The sequence below is a fragment of the Indicator indicator genome, chromosome 28, assembly GCF_027791375.1.
Source record: "Indicator indicator isolate 239-I01 chromosome 28, UM_Iind_1.1, whole genome shotgun sequence".
Lineage (NCBI taxonomy): Eukaryota > Metazoa > Chordata > Aves > Piciformes > Indicatoridae > Indicator > Indicator indicator.
Window position 1 is genome coordinate 9,165,165 of NC_072037.1, and position 21,033 is coordinate 9,186,197.

Below are 21,033 nucleotides of genomic sequence, written 5' to 3' on the forward strand. Positions count from 1 at the left end.
TGTGAGGCACTGCCAGAGTAACTCAGTGACAATGTGAGCAGCAGCCCCTGCCCTGCCTCCACACAATACCCACTAGTGACCTACAAGTGACTGAAACCACCAAACCCACAACTCCCAGAGCATTACCTGAGGGTTTGATAGATTCAAAGCCTCACGAAGAGACACTGAGCTGGAGCTTTGGGCTAAACCCAGCGAATCTGAAGAAGTGCTGCTGATGAGGTCATGGAGAGCATCCACCTGCCGCTGCAGGCTGTGCAGGGTGCCTTCTGTTTGCTGTTTCCCTCGGATTAACACCTCCACCTGCTTGGACATGCACTGCCGCAGCTGAGCCTGCAGAGATCCTTAGTTAATGACACCCAGACAGGGGCAATGGTCAAGGCTGTTTAAAAAGTCTGATGACCTTGAAAGGGATGTGATGTGAAGTCTCAAACCACAAGCAGGTAGCCATGGAGTTGTTATTTTTAAGTACTTCTCCCAAGGCAGAAACAAGTTCTAGTGTGAGGTGTCCCTGTCCATGGCAGGGGGGTTGGAACCAGATGATCCTTGTGGTCCCTTCCAACCCTGACTGATTCTATGATTCTAAGTTCCACTGCTATAGCCGTGATCATGAACTGCTTGAAGAAACACCAGCAGCCTTGTTCTAACTGAGCCTGGCCATCACCTGTGCTTCAAGTGATCCCTGCTGCTCCTGAACTGTCATCCCCAGGCTGCTAATACACCACACTATGATGTAAACAAGGGAATCTTGTTGGAATGCTCAAAAATCCAATTAGCTGTTAATTAATTTACTCGATAGAGCATGCAGGTGCTGGGCTTTCTCCTCCTGCTGCTAGTCACTAAGCACAGAAGGGACAGGCCAGAGTTGGAGGAGGATTCCCCCACCCCAGGTTGTTTGGGTGATTTCTAAAGGGCCCCAGTGGACATATGGGTGTGACTGGGACAAGATGTGTCACCTTCAGACGGTCTTCATGATGCTGCAGTTTCTCTCTGAGAGCTTCTCCACGCCACTGTTCATCCTTTGGGAACAGAAGCACATTCAGCACTGAGTGTTACAGCTACAGGCACCAGCACCAACATGCTCAGCCAGAGCATGAGCAGTAGTTGCCTTTTAAGGTTTTTACCATTAAGAAGACTTTAGAAAAATTCAACTTTTCTTCCAAGGAGGGGAGTCTCTTATCAGCAAACAGATCAGTCTCCTCCAAGCTACCAGACTCACACTGCAGGCTGCCCTGTACTTCAGAAGATGCTTCCACATCCTCCAATGTTTCTGAAGAAGATGGACTCGAAGATTTAAAATCCATCCTGATTTCATCTTCAACCTCCAGTTTAAGCAATACTGCTGCATTCTCCATTTCCCTTTGTCTGTTTTCCAGGTCTTCTTGAGCTTTAACCTGCATCAGAGAACAGTCAAGGTTACACATGCACCAGGCAGGTTTTCCTGTACAACTGGCCAAGGCTTGCTTCTGAAGTGTTTGCATTTTGAGTACTGCAATCAAAATTCAGAGCAGCTCTGGACACATCAGCTGTAGTACTGCCATTACCTTTGCCTCTGAAGCCCCTCAGATGATTAAGAAGTCACTGAAGTGACCTCGAGTCTTTTGAGTTGCTAACAACATTCTTCTCTGAAGGACCCCGTTTTTAAAGGGCTTAGTAGCAGTTTATGAAGGGTTTATTAAAGGACTAGAAGGAGCCGGACCACGTGGAATCATCCCTTAAAGTGAGTATCAAAAGGAGAAAATGCTGGCCCAGGTTGGTACTAATGAGTTGGTAACATTTAGTGATCTGCATAAATTGTGACTCTGGTTATGCCAAGTTCCCATTACCAAACTTAACATAAACAGATCCATAAGTCACGACTGAAGCAGTGCCTGGATCAAGCTGACCTCAGATGTTGTGGTGCATTAGCTACAGATCCTGGGAACACCCGAATCCAGTTACTCTTAACCAGCAGCTCAGACTAGTCCCCACCACCCTCAGCCCACACCTCCACAGACCACAGTCTCCTTGTCAGGCATCATTTTACTGGGCAAGAGGGACTGATCCATTTGCACTGGCTTCAGCACCTGGAATTCCCCACCACAGGATGGAGAGGTAAGCATGCCTTCAAGGGTTGAAGGATGAAATACTGCTGTAGAACCTGGCGGCCCTGCACTGAGAACTGTACATGTGACTGCCTGGCTAGAGCTGGCTTGTTCATTTTTAATTGAGATTACAGAGCTGCCTCACCCTGCTGATTGCTAGCCGAGCTTAACTTCTCCCAGGCTTGGGAGAAGCACACAGCGATTTTCAGTAGGTCTGCTTCTAGCTAAAGCAGCAGGAGATTTCAAAGCAATACAACATCGTTGTGTCTGGAAGGCACAGCTCCCCTCAGACCTGCCTGGCCTTAGCTACTGGGTGATACCTGGGTTTGGAGGTCCACATAGTCCTGCTGGGCCTGGCCCAGGTCCTTCCTAAGGCACTCGGCTTCTTCCTTGTTAGCGTGCGCTGTGTGTTCAGCAGCTGCTATTTCACTCTGCAAACAGGCATTTTCCTGCTTTTGCTCCTAGGAAATGCAGAAAGATTCCCTTTCACTGTGAGCATCCACTGCAGGAAAATCCACATAACAGTTTCTTCAAGTCAAAAGGCAGAAGCAGCATTGAACAAGAGTAACTAGGGATGTGTTCTGCTGCACCATCTAGAAATACCAGAGTTTGGTTGCCTCAGGTTCTGCCTAGTCATGAACTTCACACATTATTTGTTTCTCCTTCTGCCATTTATCTGTTTAAAAATAACCCAAAACCCCAAACACTCTCCCCTCAACCAGGACTTACCTGCAGTTTTCTCTCAAGCTGCATCTTTTGCATTTTCATTGCTTCTTTCAGGCTCAGGATTTGTTTTTTTGCTCTTTTCCTCTCTGATGCTATCTGCCCTTGGAGATGGTTTAGCTCAGACTTGGAGATTTCCAGTTCTTTCTGAAGAGTCTGCACTTCTCTGTTTTTCTGTTGTAACTGGAATTCTTTTTCTGAGAGCTGATGTTCTGTAATTAATATTTTAAAAACCAACCCTGATTAGCAGAGACATTTAAGTATCTCATACTTTACACACAGTAGGTATTTTTTAAACATTTATAAAACCACTGACAAAAGGTGAGAGCAGACACCACCACCTGGCTTTAGAATCTCAGTTCTGGGAGCAAGTCAGTTTAAGAGTGACTGAGAGTCAAGCCATGTCCTCCTGCACTGAAAACCAAGCAGGATGAGCAGAATTGTTTGGTTTCTTTAGACTAGAACCCACAGATGGCAACAACTCTGGGCAATGAATCTTACTGCTTTTCCTGATGACTTCTTCAAGTGCTGCACATTGGGACTCCTCTTTTTCCAGCTTCCTGAGGTTTTCTTCTGCCAGCTTTACTTTTGCTACTGCCTGTTCCAGTTTTGTTTGTTGGTCTATTAGTTCCTTTTCCAACAGCATTCTCTGGTCCTTCACTTTTGCAGTACATTCTTCCAGTTTTTTCCCTTCACGCTCCAAATGTTGTTTGAGGCGATGAAGAATCTGCCAAAACCCCAGAACAGAAACAAACAAAACCACCACTTCAGGCTTGAACTAGAAACAACTCCATGAGAACAAACAGCAGCACCAAAAGACGTTTTAGAAATTGTGTAGCCGAGAGAAAAAGGAGGCTGAGGGGAAACCCCAATCTACAACTCCCCAAAAGGAGGTTAGACCAAGGTGGAGGTTGGTTTCTTCTCCTAAATAACAAGTGATAGGATGGCAATGGCCTCAGGTTGCACCAGGGGAGGTTTTGGTTGGACATTAGAAGAAACTTCTTCATTGAAAGGGTTCTCAAACACTGGCACAGGCTCCTCAGGGAGGTGGCTGAATCCCCATGCCTGAAGGTGTTTGAAAAATGCAGAGATGTGGTACTGAGGGACATGGTTTAGCACCAGCCTTGGTAGAGTTAGAGAATGACTGGACTCAGTATTAAAGGTCTTTTCCAACCAAAATAATTCTATGATTCTATAAACTGCAAAGCACTGCAGTCTAATATTCCCTGCTGACGACAAATGTTTACCACTTTTCCTTCTTTCTCATTTTCAGTACAGCTCCCTCAGTTCTTCTTTTGGTTAACACTTTGTTGAAACTACTCAGCCAACATAAGTTATTTTATTACAGGAATATATGATTAATCCCTAAGTTTCATGGACAGCTGATGGACTTTGCACAGAAATACAGCATAAGAGAAGAACACTAGCTGCCAACAGTGATCCACTCAAAATCAAAAGGAAACTTCAGGATACAGCCCTGGAATTTTTTATGCTTAGTTTTGGAATTAGGGAGTTAAGTTTTAATTCACTTCACATGAAATCCACCATATCATTTCAGGTACTCTACAGAGGTTGCTCTTCTCCCAAGAGGAAGCATGGGAACAGAAGTTCTCTGAACCAAGTCCAGCTGCTATATTTTGGCAGCTGACAGAACAGAATTCTAGAGAATAATCTTCTCACCCACACCAGCTACAGCAGCAGCTGAGGCACGACTCTCTGCACAGTGCCAGCCCCTGCACCAGGCCTTCCTGCACTCAGGGCTCAGTGCTGATTCTTTGCAGCAGTTATCAGTTCAGAGATGACCCTGCCAACAAGGCACAGTCCTTTGTTCTGACACACCACGTTTTGCTAAGATAACTGAACGCTGGAGCTTTTTGTTCACTCCTATTCCTCTGAAAATGAGGCTTCATGATTTTAAAGCACTGCTATATTAGCTGTAAACTGGCACCCAAAACGTTTTGGCCTGAATTATTCCTGGAGGTCAGGAGAAAGCGAGGCAGGTCAGCAAGGCTCTTACTGCTTCTTGTCTGGCTCGTTCTGTTTCCTTGTCTTCAATCTCCTCCTGGAGCTGTTGCAATTGGTTCTCCCTCTTCTTCTGCCTCTCTTGGCAATCCTTACGTTTCCTTAAATACTCTCGGATCTCTTCTTTCAGGGTCACCTGCTCTCTCAGCAGCTCATCCTTATGCCTTGTATTATTTTTCAAATCCTGCAATATAAAATATAGAATCACCAGCTGGTGAGAGTCAGCTCCCTGGCTAAAAGGCTGACATGGGAAAGAACTTCACTGAGCGCCCCTAATCACTCTGAAGATTATCTCCCATTAAACCAGCCACTGAGGGAATTAACACAGGAAGAACCACCAGATAAAAAGCCAGGAAAACCCAATAAACCCTGGTGATTTTTGTCTCCGTCTGGATTGCTTTCTAGAAAGAAGATAAATTGAAACTCACACAAATATACCCAAAAATCATACCCTAGAAGCCATCAAACTGAACAATCCAAACCCCAAAACTATAAAAAGCCACACACTCCGCCTTGGCATTAACAGCCCAACTAGAAGTCACCACAGCTGCCACTTAAACTGAAGGCCCAGAACAGGATTTTTATTTGGTTACTGAAGTATCAGCTGGGGTCCAAAGCACTCCAAACTCAGCAAGAACAAGGCAATAAACCAGCCACTGCAAGGGTCTGGATCCGTGCAAGTGCCTAGATAAAACCAGGTGATGGAAAGCAAACTGGTGTGATAAATGACACCTCTGGTTCCTATGTTACAAGCTACCCACTATGTGGATATATTTACACTTACAGATGAGAACACATGTTTGTGATATACACGTCATTCACCAAAACTGACCTGTTCTACTAGGTGAAGCTGCTGCCTGGAGTCATTTAACTCTCCTTTCAGTCTTTCAAGTTCTTCCTTTTTCTCTAGAAAAGGATTTAGTGACAGATTTTCAGTGAGTAGTCTGCACTACCCATACAAATGTTACCTCTTTTCATCAATGAGGAACAAATAACAGAAAAACACTTTCTAGAATTTCCATCTTTCTGACATGTTGAATACTTTCTGCCTTTAGGTATTTGAGGATGCTGAGATATTTAATATCACACAGTACAATTACAGTGTGTCTTTTAACACATTTCTCTTAAAACATTTCACAATTTAAGCCCCAACATTGATCTTTACCTTTAAGGTCCTTCTGTACAACAACAGTGTCTCCATGCAGTGATTTTTTCTGTTTGCTCAGTAGATCTACCTCCTGCTGCAGATTTTTGACATCCAGTTCCATTTTTTCTATGTTGGACAGTGCAGTCCTGCTGCTCTCTTCAGTAGCAGTTAAGTCTCTGTAAATGTGAAAACACTGTTGGTTTATTGAAGTACTTGGTGAGGACTCCACTGCATTTCAGTCCAAGTTCACTCAGCTCAAGGGGACACTGGCCAGTAGTCACAAGAGCAGGACAGCTGTCCTATTCCATGACTTAATGTTTTGCTTGTCATACCACTTCTCACTGCACTGCCATGTCAGAACAAATGCTGCTGCATTCATCAGCTTCACTGCTGACTATTTTCTGTAAGCCTGCTTAAAATAAAAGCTCTGCAGGATACAGGAAACAGCACATTCTGTGTAATTGGGTACCTCCAAGTTACAGCTCCATTTCTAACCATGATTAACAGACATTCAAGGCACCCAGCGTTTCTGATCTCTGCAGAAAAGATATTCTTCCCACCTTCTGGTTTGTGACAACTTCTTTTCCAAACTCTGACAGTCTTCCTCAAGCTTTTCCTTCTCTTTATTCAGAGACTCGATGTTGTTTTGCAGAGTGCGCATCTGACAAACCAGATGTTCGTTTTCCTGCCGGTCCTTCTCAAGTCGTTGTTCCTGCCAAGCTACTTCCCCTTGCTGACACTGAAATAATCTCTGAATATTCTCCAGTTTTAACTTCTCCTGCAAAAGAAGGCATTGCCAACGACAATTTACGCGGTCAAGAAGTAGAACAAGTTCGGAACATCTTTAGCTGCAGCAGTTTGAAAACCTTTCACTCACAGAGATCACTTGCAGGCCAGAGCAGCCCTGCAAATGCTGCATTAAGAGAGGTAGAACTGCTCACAGTGTATCTAGATGAGCCTGAGCAGGACTGGAAGACAGGAGTGCAGCTCTTTGTTCCACAGTAGTTTAACCACCATTTCCCACCCCCATTTGTAACAGCAGCACGTCCCTCCACTGCAGGGATTTGGAGAGAATGACACTAAGGGCTGTGAGATGCTCAGGTGATGCAGGAAGGTGACCATTTTAAGCATAATACTAGGAAGGTACCAAGCATATCATCTAGTCCCTCATTTCCCTGTCCTTCACTGGAAGAGTACAAAGAGAAGAGGAGAAGACTTTTCCAAGTAAGCTGCAGGTAGTATCTCTTTCTGTATGCTCATAAAACAAGTGTTAGATTTTCTGGAACTGCACAGCTGAGCAATGGAGGCTTCTCCTGGCTGTGAGACTGCCAGAGGGATATTGCTGATCTCTGCCACCAGCAGGCAGGAAGTTCAATGTCTGTATTTGTCAGAAAAAAGAAGAGACTAGCTGAGCTAAAATGGTAGAGATTGCCCAGGTGAGCGTGGAAGACAGTTTACTAACTCCCTTTTTGCAAGTAAGGACACAGACAGAATCCAGATAAAAACCACTCTGGAAGCTGACACAAAGAGAACAGCATTCACTGTTCTACAGTCATTGTTCTCCCTCATATGCACACATGCCCCACCCTCCACTATTTTAAAGGGGCTAAGCAGACTTTTCTGTGCTAAGCAGCCATCAGACTAGAAATGGATTGATTTAAAGTGTAGGGACTCTGTCTGCAATCACAGAACAAGCAGATCTCTTCTTTCAGTCACTGTAGTAGCTACAGGAGAAACACTTACTTCTAGAATTGTATGCTGAGTCTTCTCTAGCTCATTGACCTTCTGGTCATGCTGTAGTTTCAAACTTTGAAGTTCATTATTTTCAAGCTCCAGCATTTCCAGAACATGTTTCAGTTCTAGTAAGGTGAAAGCAATAAAAGGTTGTTAGAAACACATCAGACATAGTGCATTTGTAAAAAAAGGAAAAATTAAGAAGTGCTGCACCGATACCATCCCTGGAAAAAAATCTCCATGTGCTCAACTGCTGTCAGACACACCAGCTATTACATCTGATGCTGCTCTACTAGCAAGTTCCATGTCCCTAGGTCTGCTCTCCTGCTGTCCAGGGAGTCAGTCAGGATAGAGCCTCTGACTGATGAACAGTGAAAGAAAATATTGCAGAAGGCACAAAACCTGCAAACTGCTGCTGCTTAAACTTCCCACAATCTGCCAGGAGACAACTCCTTGAAGGGAGTCTCCTCCACTTCCACACACATCCTGACGTTTAATTCTTCTGTGAATGCAGCACTTAGCTCATGTCTCCTGACCACACAGTGCTCCAGTGTGAGCTGATCAGTCCTGCCAACAGCTTTTCTATGGCATGTAAAGTTCCCATCCCAAACACAAAGCAGCACAAAGCACTGCCTCAACTTAAGCTCTGCATCAACCACCAGGACACAGGGAACTTCTCTCTGCAGTCCTTCACAGAACTGTACAAGAGTGTGCAGCAGCAGAGTGCAGCAATACACAACTATGAGCTCAGAGCATTTCTTTCCAAACTGCCCAAATTCCTGTCTACAAGGCCAGGGCCATACCCATCTTATGCTTGGCAATCTGCCCAAGTATTCCTTGAAGATTTTCTTCCTCTTTTCCAATATCTTTCTTGATGAACAAAAGCTGTGCTCTTTTCTCTTTCACCTGGACATCCAGATTCTTCCTTTCAACGTTAAGCTCTTCCAGAAGTAGCTTTATTTCCTGTGGAAATGCATCAGTGTTACAAGGAATGCCAGTATTTGTCATGTTAAGCAAAGTTTTCCTTTAAACAGATGTATATATTTATAAATAATATATATGTATTTTAAACATCTGTCAAGAGTATTGTGGTCAGTTGAATTCCAGTGTTTATAGTTACAGTTAATGGCATAAATAAAAAATACCTAATATTTAGCTTAAAGTTTTGCTCATTGACAGTTCAGAGTAGTAATCTTGCAAAGATTTTGAGCTCCAAATCTGACCATAACACGGCTATTTGAGTGAGTAACAGGTATTAAAACCAGATAAAATGCCACCCCCCCAATACAATTAACCTTAATACTTTGCTTTCATTTCAGAAAGGAAGTACACGATCCCTTCTAAGTAAACAGGGATGGAGACAGCTGATTTATGCCAGCTTTGTTGTGTTTTACACACACTCAGATTGGTTTGCTTTAGCAGCTGCTTGTCTTAGCAACTCTTAGTCATGCAGAGACACTTATTTAATGTGACTTAGTTCTCAAGGGACCAAGTCTGTAACTATTACTGGAACCAGGGAGTTCTACTTATTTGTGCATCTGGACCAAGCTCTTAAGTCACCCCCAACCTTAGGCTGGCTTGTCCTGTTTTTCAGGGGGCTTTGGCAGGTTGTAGAAAGCAAAACTGATTTGTGGAAACTTTGTTTCGGCTTTGTGGTTTTTTTTGGTTTGGTGTTTTTTTTTTGTTTCTTTGGTTGTTTTTTCCTCTATAGTTCTATTCTTTTGCTGTTCTTCAGAGACAGAATGAATTTTAAACTCATTTGGACACATTACTCTTATTTGGCGCAGTTTTTCATTTGCTTCAGTCTCTCCATCTTGGAGAGCTTCTTTGAGGTCACCTTTCTTCTGAGAAATACAGTCCTGAAGGACATGAAGCTCTTCCTTTCTTTGATTTAACTGCTGGTCCAGAAACAAGAGCTCTTGCTGCTGAGCAGTAATCTGCAATGGAGAAGAAGTTGAACAGAAGCAGCATCTGAAGGCTTCTCTTTCTGTAGTTACACACACAGAAGAACCAACAGTGTGCTGTCCCTGCCAGAGACTGATCTGAATCATAATGTGGGAGGATCCCACCAGATCAATGAGCTTTATTCATTTCTCTCTAAGAAAGCCAACACTAAAGACTGAGTTCTGGTCTCGGCAGTGCAGTCCTGTACCTCAGGGAGTTGTTTCTTTTCCTGAAATGCAGCAAGGACTCTCACAGGGAACTCTGCAGTAACATTTATTATTCAGAAACACCAGCAAGATGGGGAGCATATTATGAGACGAAACAGGGACAACTCAAATAGCCAACACTAAAATAAACTTAAGAATTAAATTCTTCAGGCAAGGCAGTTCAAAACTTAAGGTTCTTCTCAGCTTTCATTACACCAAAACCGACAAAATTGATAGTCTGGAGTGGCCAAGATAAGCCTTACCTGATCTTTCAACCTTTCCAGTTCAGTTTTCTTGCCTTGAAGAAGGCTTTCTGCCTCTCTAAGGATTTGCAGGTGATGTTCTTCATTACCTTCAGCAACCTGAATATCTCCTTGAAGCTTCTGAAGACTGACAGTAAGGACAAAAACATGACTCAGGAGAAACAAGGCAGTAGCCTATTGGAGGAAGACTTCCTTAGTTTACCTAACACATCTTATGCTAAATGAAACTCACCTTTCCGTCAGCATTTCTATCTTCTGGTTTAACAACTGGAACTGAGAGTCTTTTGCAGCCACCATTTTGCTGATTTCCTTCAAAATACCTTCCTGTTCCTTCTTATGCTGCTCTAAATCCCTGGTATCTGCCTGTAATAACCTAAAGAAGCATTTATGGCTTTTAATATTAACTTTTTAACTGCTCTCCCTCTCCAAAAGCAGTATTTTGAGATTTGGAAGAGTCTTGTTCTTCTCCTCATGCCCCTCTGATACAAAGCCACAAGGGTGTACCTTAACTGTTGGTCTGCTTTCACCAGTTTAACAGCCATGTCCTGAGCCCTCCGCTCCAGCTCCTTTGCCTCAGTTTCAGTACAGGACAAATGCTCTTTGGCATGGTTGTACTTCTGAACGGTGTCCTTAGTCTGGAGCAAGAAGTGAAGACTCTTGAGAAAATATATTTCCACCTCATTGTTTTCCACATTCATAATCTGCAGGTTAACTGTTTAAAGACCACCTCCTCCTGGCTTGAATATGCCATCTGAGCTTTCTCCCTCTGTACAAAGATGCAGAACCTTTTCTCTTCTCTTGCCCACAGCAGAAAAACTTCCCTTTCCTTAGGAACACCTGAAGCATTTTCTGTTAGCACAGGCTACCCCATGACTTATTTTTACATAGAAGCATTTTAAGAGGCTTCAGGTTATCCAAGTGAAAGTAAACTGCTTAGACAAACAAAAATCCTCTGCTTAATCTTAACACATGTAAATCCTTCTGCACTTAGGCTTATGGCTTTACTTACTTTCCCCCTTGTGCTCCCAAGTTCCACTTCAGCTTCTGAAAGCAGCCTGTCTGCCTCTCTAAGCTCTGCTCGTCGTTTCAGAAGAGTCTTCTCTAGACATTCAATTTCATCTGCAATATCTTCATGATGCCTAAGAGACTTCTCTAACTGCAATTTTGCAATCAGGTTATCAGCAGACCCTTCAATGAAGTCCCTAAAAGGTCAGAAGGGAAGGCCTGAAATTAAAATACAAAATGCCAGAGGCCCAGAGCCTCTTGAAGTTCTGGTCTGTTTACATTGATTGTAAATGAGTAAAAATTGACTTTTATTGGGGGGAAAAAAAATGTTTCCTTCCCATGCAGCCCAGTGCAAGCCTCACCTGCGTTTGGTACGTTTCTGAGCTGCTTGGCGCAGCTCTGCTACTTCCTGTTCCAGCTCCTCTCTTTCCTGCAGAAGTTCTTCCACATTTTGATGCAATTTTTCCACCTCTTTTCTGCATTTATGCTCAGCTGCCTCTGACCATTTCTCTTTGTGTTTCTGAGACTTCAAGTAACACACAGTGTCTTCCAGCCTCGTGACTTCACTTTCCTACAGACAGGGAACAGAACAGCAAAATCAGGACCTGTTTTCTATTGCAGTGCTCCTGAGACACAGAAGCAGTTACACACAGCAAAGACCAGAACTGAGGCACAGCATTCTCAGCAAGCTCCCTCAGATCCACAACCTACCCAGCAGGGACTTCTTAATTTTTAATTTTCTTTTTTTTTAAGCTAGACTAATCTGATCTTTAAAATTAAGAGGGTTTTGCATTTTTTGTGAAATTAAAAGATGTTCCTCCTCTGTTTGTAAGTCAGCTGCCTATGGTTAAACCTGCAGCTTTCAGCTCTCTTACCAAATCATGATGCTCAGGCACATTGCAGTGAAGCACTCCAACAGGAACCAGTGGGACAGTGAAGTTTGGAGGAAGAGGGCCATAAACAACCTGGGCTCCCACAGGAGGTGGGCCATAAATAACAGACCCAGGAGCAACTGAAGCTCCACTTGGTGCTGCAGGAGGAGGGCCATAAACCACAGTTCCCTCAGGTACAGGGCTGCCTTCTGGAAGGACTGTGTAGATAACTGTTCCAGGGGGTGGTACAAAGGGAGGCTCTTCAGGAACAGGAACTTCTTCATTTCTTTCACAATCTCCTTTTGCTCTTCTATCTTTACAGAGATAAAAAAAAGAGGGCATTTTTCATATTTTTTTGTCAGTAAAAGATATTCTTCCAATGCAATTTTAAATTCTATGTAACATATAAAAAGCACTGCTTAAGGTGATTAATGAGTTCAACAGTAATAAACTTCTGTAAATCACTCATGTGCATAGATAATTTCACTGTGAGCTCTAAGCAATCCATCTTTAGTAAGCTCCTAAACATTCTGAGATCCTGAGACTGACTTACCTTTACCAGAATTTCTGACTGGTGAATAAACCCAGCAGCCTCCTTGACTGGGCAAGTCTTCCTTCCTGTACTGCCTGTCCTGACCACTCCCTCTTCCTGCTGGGGATGTGCCACAGAGTAGACAAATGCCAGAATCTTTAGTGCTGCGGGAAGCAGGAGTGGAAGCCTAAAAAAGAAAAAACAAAACACCCAAAACAACCTGTATGTGTTCATCTAGAAATGACAATCATGTAAACATATTTGCTGTAGACATTTCTGAAGCACTCATTTTTGTCAAGAGCAGGATGTATATAACTCTGCTTTCTCTTGCTTCCGAGCATGATGCTACTTTAGAAGAGAGCAATTTGAATTTAAAAGAAATATTGTTCAAACAAACTCTGGTGTGCAGTAACTGTCTGTCTGTAATGTCCTCTTTTAACCTTTCCCTAAATTAATTTACATTACTGCACTTGGAATAGTTGTCTCCAAATACTACATTCACCAGATTGTAATATTCACAGCACCAGGCTTTAGCAGGGAACATTTGTCTGTCTGTTGTTTCAGGATGTCTCTTAACATGCCAGCTAATGCTGTTTCTTATGTTTCTTCCAGACTGAGCAAGTGCAGAACAGACCTTCCCATATCAAATGGCTTTCCACATAACAGTATTTTTATTTCTAACCTGTGATGATGGCATGTAATACCAGTATCCCCTCCTTTTCAATGGATCTGCTATACTACTGATGTAATCATTCTGGTTCGAAAGCATGTTTTTGAGTGCTGCAATTTCATCTTGCAAGCTGTCAATTTCATCTTTGTTACCTGTAAATTAACCACAGTTTACAGACAAATAAGGCAAACAGTTAAGTCATAAATACTGCATTCAGCCTTTCCCCTCACTGTTATCCTCTTAATCTGAAAGGGTATTAAAAAACTGAATTGCTGGGGGAACAAACTAAAGGTTGTTACATAGTGATGTGGATACAGACTGACCCTTATTTGTCATTTTAAGACTGCAGAAATGCAAAACCCAAGTTCATGTACTGCTTCTCATTTTTCCTTACTATACAGATCTCTGACCATGTCCTAGAGCAGCGTAAACTGAAGGCACAGCACAATTAAGTGTTTTCTAAAGAGTTGGATGGAGTGTTGCTAGTATAAACTAAAGAAAACTAACAGACTGCCATTCTGATTTTCAAAGTAAGGAAAGATTTAAGTCAGTTTCCAAAGGTCATATGGCAGATCAAGAGGCAATACTAGAAACCTGAAGTGCTGGTCCTTAACTACCCATTTCCTTCAGTCTTCATGTCTGAAGCAGCAAAACCCCATCCATACACTTCACAGAACTGCACTTTGGCTGTTTGCTTAATATACAGAGAATCCACTTGAGTACAGTGATTTAAGGACTGGATGTATCTGTACATGAACCATACAGGAAAGATCCTAAAATAAACTTCTAGAGTTCTGAGGAGCTTCTCAGATCACAAACCAAGAAAACCAAGTAAGTTCAGTCTTCTGCATCCATGCTTATCTGCATGCCATGGAGAGAAAGAGAGATTACCTGTCCCAATGTTATCCAGCAACCACCTTAAACGGTCAAGTTCTGCTTTTTGTTGCTCCACAGCTTCATTTAATTTATCAATTTCAAACTTCTGAGAGCTTGATGCAACAGTCTTCTCACTAGCTTTCTCCATTTCATGCTGAAACTATTTAAAACATGATTTTAAATCAAAACAAAGTGCTTCAGTTTAGACTGCATCAAAACTTTCAAACATGCCTACCCATTCCTACAAAAACACTCAGTGTACCATTGCTGCATCAGAACATTCTTCCCACTCCTTCCTGTGACTGAGATTTACAGACATTGCCACACAAAGGCATCTAAATCAGTGAGTGAGTTTTACTTAAAAATCAGCTGTTTGAGGCAGTGGAGTTCCCATGTTCTTTGGCAGATGTCAGAGGATGGAAGAACAACTGTCACTTGGGAAAACTTGAGGAAAAAGAACAGCTGAGAAGCCTCTAAATATGGCATTTCATAAATTCACTAAACAAATATCAAAGTGTTTAATCCTTCTTGTACAATACAGAGCAAACATCACTGCAACCTACTTGTTCTTCCTTCTCTTTGAGGAGTTGTTGTAACAATTCTATTTCTGCTTCTGCTCTGGCAAGATCCCGGGCTGCACGAGCTGCCTTAGCACAGAACTCTTCAGCTTCCTCCATCTCCTGAAATGGAATTTTTCATTTGAGCTTCAGTTTGAAAGAATATTTCACAAGCTTGCAGATGTCTCATACAGCTTTGTGAAAAGCTGACTAAGAAGAAGCATCAGCACTTGTTGCCAGTATCTGGAATTCCAGAACAGACATTTACGTAAAATAATGTTTTAACTTTACAGGATTTCTACAGAGATGTTACTATGGAGCCAAAAATGGGCGCATATTTAAAACACGTGAGGTGGAAGAACAAATTTTCACAGTCCCTTATTTAACAATGTACTGGTTATTGCATGACCTTCAGTTATTAAGAGGTTAAACTTGCCCCTCCCTCACCTAACTAACACACAGCAAGCACACCTGTCCATCCCCAGACTTACTCAGGCATTCATCTACTGCATTTCAAGAAGATTCTGTCTGAAGCAGGAGCTCCTGTGCAGCAGGGCAATTCAGAATAAAGCTTTGAAGCTGAATGTGGCACTAGAAACCACTACTTATACACAAGCTATTCATTCTCAGAGTTCATTTACCTCAGCTCGCTCCTGATTGATTTTGAGAACGGTCCCATGCAGAGCCTGTAGCTGATGTTTAGCAATGGAGAGCTCTGTGGCTGCCAGTTTATCTGAAGTGATAACTGCTCTCTTTACCTCCTTCAGCTCTTTATCTAGGCTGACAAACTGCATCTGTGCTCTGGCATCTTCTATTTTTTTCTGGAATCAGGGAAATGATAGGTTTTGTAAGTAAAAAGTATCGTGAAAGCTAGGCTTTCTGTTGGTTGTGACACTTATCCCCACACATACCTCATTTTGTATCTTATGGCTAGAAGTAACAGGAAAAAAGAAACTGAAGCACAACCAATGAAATTTAAAGGAAAGAAAGACCTTTGTGCTCCTTCCTGTATTTGAGCTACCACAGAAAGCAAAGTAATTCAGAAGTTTTTTTGAATCTTCTTGTCATGAGCACCCAGAGTGCACAGGTTTGTCCTTATTGATTCCTACCTTTTTTGCTAAATTTTTCAGTTGAGCAAGAATAGTCTCCTTCTCTTCATCTGCCTCCTGCAGCTGCTGATCAGCAAGGCCCTGAATTTCTTCCATGCTCTTTATTTTTTCATGTAAATGTTGGATTTCATTCTCTAACTGATGGACCCTGTTCTTATTTTGCCTGTTTTCAGCTTTAACCTAAAAAAGTGAAAGAAGTTAGAATAAGTAGCCAGAAATGTGGGGTTTTTTTCACCTAAAAGCCACCTATTTGTATGATGTAAAGAAACAGCTTTCTGGCAAGTGTAGTTACCAGGACAAATTGGACCAGAAGAGAAAGAAAAAAGAAATTCTTTGCCACTCTAACTATTACATTTCAAAAGTGCCTAAGTGATTTTGGTAGTAGAATAGGTTACTGGCTCTATTTTTCTACCTATAATTCAACTATTTTTTGCCTCTGAGACATACAATTGAGTCTAAATACTAATTCACCAAATAATCAGGCAAAAATCACTTTAAAAAAAAATAAATTCAGACCCATTGTTACATGAACACCAGGAGGTGGTGGTTCTCTTCTTGTTGCCATACAGCTAAAATTAGAGGTTGCTTATGGAACTTTTAACACCCATGAAACCCTTCTCCTCCACACCACATTTTTTACAAGCTTTATAAAATAAAAACCAACACAAGGTTGCAAAAGGAGCATATGTGCCCTGTCCAGCACCCAATTTAACACTCAAAAGGAAAGCAAGAATGGCTGACATATTTCACTACTTTAACCAGAGTATCACAGTATACACAGGGTGGAAGCAGTCAGTTAATTGTTTTGTCTCCTCAGAAGCTTTTGCCTGCTATTCAGTTTCTTTAGAATGAAAATTACTATGTGCACTCTAATATGTATTGCTCCTGTTCTAATCACAAGTAGCAGCACCCTGCTGATGTGTGTTGTCACTGTGGTTTTGACAAGCAAATGTACTGAATTTGTCCACCTCCGTAAAGTTATTCTCTCCTGAAAGATGGAGAGTAGCAAAGATACATCGGTAGTGAAACATCCTTCAGCTGCAAGTTACATTTTTGAGACTATGCTGAAATTGCCTTACTCTTCCTTTTGATACATGCCTGTCTGTATTTCTCCTGTACTTCTTCCAGTTTTTCCTGCTGGGATGCCATTTCTTCCTGCAATTGCCTCTGTCTAGCCCACGCTTTCTCTTTTTCCCTCTGAGCATCAGCAGCGATGTCACTGCATTCCTTCTGCAGATCTGCAAGGCTTTTCCCTAAAACATCAGCTGGATTCTGACATCTGAAAGAGAAACAATACAGGTGCCAAGACAGAAATCCACTGATTTTACATTATGAGACCAATGTAAATTCATTTAGGTGCAGCACTGAACGCATTACACTGCGCAGATCTGCCTCCACCATGGCTCTATTTATTCAGTACCATCTATTTCCCTCAGCACTATACTTACTGAGCTCAAATGATGCTCTCAACAAATACAGGGTGCGTAAGTTCATGCTTGAACTGCCCCAAGTTGCACTCAGGAGGATGCAGCACATGTACCTTGTTGCTCTCATTTGCTAACCACTTACACATGCTCAAGTCTAACACTGTTTATAATTTTACTCACTTTATCTCTCCAATTCCTGTCTGAAGCTTTTGCTTCAGTTCATTTATTCGAGCTAAGGCTTCCTCAGGATGAATCAAGTTACCAACTGCATGATTCAGCTGATTTTGAAGATCTTTAAGCTGCTGTTTTAGGAGATTGTTGTCTCCCTAAAAAAAAAAAAAAAAACACAAAAAAACCACTATTCACACAACAATTAACAAACATGTACAAACAACAAAAGCTAAAATTTTTAACATCTAGATCAGTTGGAGGGGTTTGTTGTTATTGGTTTTTTGGGGGGTTGTTTTTTGTCATTTGTTTTGTAAGTAGATTCCAAACAGGGTTTTTTCAGTGTGACCTGAACCAATATCATCAACAAAACAAGAACACTCCAAACAATGTTTGCCTTTCAGTTGCCTTTATGTTGAAAGGTATTTAAATGCCAGCTGAAAAATGATCTTATCCTTTCCTTAAACTACCTATGCAGTTCATGAGGTATCTGTGACTTCAAGGATCACAGCTCTATTGCCTGTTGTACTTGGATGCCATTATTGTTTTGAGACAAGTAGATTCCTCAGAATCATAGCTTTGAAGAGAGGCAATAAATTCTGCTTTAGGCATTGGGTCAGTTTTTTCTTCTGCATTCAAATAGTTTGGATATATTCAATGAAGCTTGTGGGAACTTAGATACAACAATTTAGCACTCCCTGGGCAATATAACTGAACAGCTCTGAAATAATTTCAAAGGTCAATCTAAATGTCTAGAAGACAGGAAAAAAAGACATGGACTAGGGTCTCTGCACAAGAAATTTAAAGTGAAGAAAAGTCATAAATACTAATGAACTTCAAACAAGATTAATATAGAATCCTTTAAAATTCTGATCACTTTGCCTTTGAGGGAGTGGAGAAACATACTGCGTATCAGGTAAGGTTTTAAAGACAACAAGTACATCACCTGCAGTTGCTTGAATTGAGACAGAAGCTTAAAATTTTGTTGTTCCTTCTCTTCTGCTAGTTGTGCTTTGGTCAGAGCATTCTCTAGTGCTTGCCTTTCTTTTTCAAGTTCAGCTTGCAGGGCTGACAATTCCATCTACAAACACAGAAAACCTGATTACTGTCTCCACTAGTCCTGGGGTAGATTATCCCTTGGGCAGCACAAGAGCTCTGTTCTCACCTGGCTGAGTTGTTTCAGTCTTTCCAGTTCTTCTTTGTGTTGATTGGCTTCAGTGTCCCTGTCTCTTAGCTGGGCTTCCAGTTCAGCCTCATAGGCACTGATGTCCCTTTGTGCTTCTCTAAGCGATTCGTTTGCTTCTCGCTGCTCCTGGAGTGCCCCCTCTAGCACTGAAATTTCCTGGAATTTTATATTCACTTTAGAAATAAGTGCACAAGAGAGGCAGGATTTCTTTAAAGTATATTGCCACTCTTCCTCTGTTACTCATCATCAGTGTGAGAGCAAACAGATCAAAACAGAGGCACTAACCCTACTCACTGACCATTAAAACGTGAAGTAGGTGGCACCGCTACATAGAGGTGAGGTCAATGACACTGCTGTGACAGACTGTACAAAAAAAATCTACACTCAAGTTAGAAAAGTGTAACTTAAAGTGATAGACATTTGTCCCTGGTTTTAAGGTTTACGTTAAGTTTTTCAGAATTCATCAGTTCTCCAGTAACTTGGTGATAGGACAGATGCAAGTTCATAATGTGCACATCCTTAGCCAGTGTCCTGCCAGTTTTCACTGACACAACTCACTAAACTGAGAACCGTTTTTAGCAACATCAGAAAGGTAAAAACAGAATTTCTGAGACATCTTCCACAAAGTGCATATCGATTGTACGTCTCTTGCAACTGGCTTTAAAGGTCAAATTCTGTTCTTAATGTGTGTGGGAAGATCTAATTGAAGTTATAGCCAAAAAAAATTATATTATGAAGTTGTGTCCAAAATGTTATCCAAGAACTGTGCTTTGCCATTCCCCGTTTGGTTATTTACTTCCCGTAAGGTTTATTCTTAGGTATCTGAATTTGGGAAGAGACACAGTATTAAGCCTTACTTTTCGCATATTTTCTGCATCCATGGCAACTATTTCCAGGTTGTTTCTCTCCTCCTCTAGATCTGCCAATCTCTGCAGCAAAGATTCCTTATCCTTCTGCAACTCCTTACATTCATCATTGGCCCGTTTTGCCTGACACTTCACGCTGTCCAGGTATTCCTGTAGTCCAGTAATAATACTTTCTAAATCCCTTTTCAGTGCTTCATTTGATGCTATCTGACCTGCAAAACAAATTTGAGATTGTTAGGAAACCACACTTACTTACCAAACAAACAAAACTGCCTTTCTTCATCTTCTCTAAGCTGTTCACCTATTGAAATATCTAATAACAAGGAGTAACTAGAACTCAACCAGAAAATACCTGTGCTGTGTTTTAAGGATAGGAGTTCCCATACTACAGTATTAACCTGCCCTAATTAAAAAGAACCTGCAGTTCTTTGTGCATTCCTGCCCACTGTCCAAGATATTTGCTACCTTTACACTTAAACTAATTTTGTTCCAGTTTTTATTTTCATATGCTTTTCTGAGATATTTATTCTCACACAGACCAGGTGTATAGTAAGTGCATAAATAATCTTGGGGATAAGTTTTGAAAACTGACTTACTATGTTAAGAACAAGCAAATAACCCACATCTCTGTAAACCACTTCCCTTAACCACATGAAGGTGAAGTGAATATAAACAAAATTAAAAATAATATTAAAAAAATTACCCAAAGCCTCCTTTTAGATCAGTTGAGAAAGGTTTTGAACCTTTTCCTGCACATTCTGCATTTCATTTACACAAGGATAAACAAATCTGAACCTGCAATTCAATTGTCATGTTAGACTAAACACAAAATATACTGCAAGAGAAAAAGAAACATTTACCATCAGTGAGCTGTTGCTCCAAGTCCTTAATTTCCTCAGTTTCCTTTGCAATCCTAGAGAGCATTTCATCCAGGCGACTCTCCAGCTGCCTGTACTGTTTGTTCATTACATCAAACTGCTGTTCTTTACTTGTTTTTTGTGCTTTCATGTGAGCCTGTACATTAACATTTGGAAAGGTGAAGTGGAACAAGGTCAATATGGATTTAAGAAGTCAAGTCAGTATTTTAGCTCAGTTCTGCAATGTCTTGTACCAGCAGTAAAAGTCACAAGTGCAGTGTATGTTATGGTGCTTGGTTATTTTGGGGTTTTCTTTGGTTATTTTTCCTCATTACTGAACCACAAAGAATCCCAGATAGACAAGCACCCTGCGTGACTAACAGCACTGTGAGCAGTCTCCACCTTGCCCAGGCACGATGAATAAAGCCTGCATTTATAAACTATTACTCAGGGCTACTACCTTTCTTCCTGTCTACTTTTTGTTCTCTCTTTCAGTCAAGAACAAACATGAATTACTTCAGAAGCTTTAATCCTGTCATCCTGCATTGCCTTCACAGCAGATGATGCTTTAGAACATATCAGGTCACCACACAAAAGAAAACTCTGACCAGCCAGCAACCAGGGCAACTTTATAGCCAAGATTTACTTAAAGAGATTTATTTTGCTTTTTAAATATTCCTGGGAAATGCACTGTCCCCACAGCTCACACAGACTCTGGTCAGGACTTGATGCATTCAGTATGAATTAGGGTGATTGTTTCAGCTGCATACAAACCATGGTTATCACCA

The 21,033-nt window shown here is 41.6% G+C and overlaps 1 protein-coding gene across 1 annotated transcript in view; it reads right to left on the minus strand.

Moving 5' to 3' along the window:
- Nucleotides 1-21,033, minus strand: part of CNTRL (centriolin) — a 28,914-nt gene that overhangs the window by 403 nt on the left and 7,478 nt on the right. Inside the window, exons 8-38 of the mRNA XM_054393641.1 lie at nt 20,249-20,402; nt 19,380-19,600; nt 18,502-18,678; nt 18,283-18,417; nt 17,349-17,494; nt 16,840-17,020; nt 15,742-15,921; nt 15,274-15,453; nt 14,639-14,755; nt 14,091-14,235; nt 13,212-13,351; nt 12,547-12,716; nt 12,001-12,307; nt 11,488-11,696; nt 11,130-11,322; nt 10,625-10,755; nt 10,353-10,493; nt 10,121-10,247; nt 9,480-9,644; nt 8,511-8,670; nt 7,717-7,832; nt 6,534-6,751; nt 5,992-6,149; nt 5,659-5,732; nt 4,822-5,010; nt 3,306-3,531; nt 2,811-3,016; nt 2,402-2,542; nt 1,122-1,391; nt 954-1,016; nt 127-330 (exon numbers count right to left, since the gene is read on the minus strand). Coding sequence (XP_054249616.1) covers nt 127-330; nt 954-1,016; nt 1,122-1,391; nt 2,402-2,542; nt 2,811-3,016; nt 3,306-3,531; nt 4,822-5,010; nt 5,659-5,732; nt 5,992-6,149; nt 6,534-6,751; nt 7,717-7,832; nt 8,511-8,670; nt 9,480-9,644; nt 10,121-10,247; nt 10,353-10,493; nt 10,625-10,755; nt 11,130-11,322; nt 11,488-11,696; nt 12,001-12,307; nt 12,547-12,716; nt 13,212-13,351; nt 14,091-14,235; nt 14,639-14,755; nt 15,274-15,453; nt 15,742-15,921; nt 16,840-17,020; nt 17,349-17,494; nt 18,283-18,417; nt 18,502-18,678; nt 19,380-19,600; nt 20,249-20,402 — 5,244 coding nt within the window. The remainder of the gene's footprint in view (nt 1-126; nt 331-953; nt 1,017-1,121; nt 1,392-2,401; nt 2,543-2,810; nt 3,017-3,305; nt 3,532-4,821; nt 5,011-5,658; nt 5,733-5,991; nt 6,150-6,533; nt 6,752-7,716; nt 7,833-8,510; nt 8,671-9,479; nt 9,645-10,120; nt 10,248-10,352; nt 10,494-10,624; nt 10,756-11,129; nt 11,323-11,487; nt 11,697-12,000; nt 12,308-12,546; nt 12,717-13,211; nt 13,352-14,090; nt 14,236-14,638; nt 14,756-15,273; nt 15,454-15,741; nt 15,922-16,839; nt 17,021-17,348; nt 17,495-18,282; nt 18,418-18,501; nt 18,679-19,379; nt 19,601-20,248; nt 20,403-21,033) is intronic.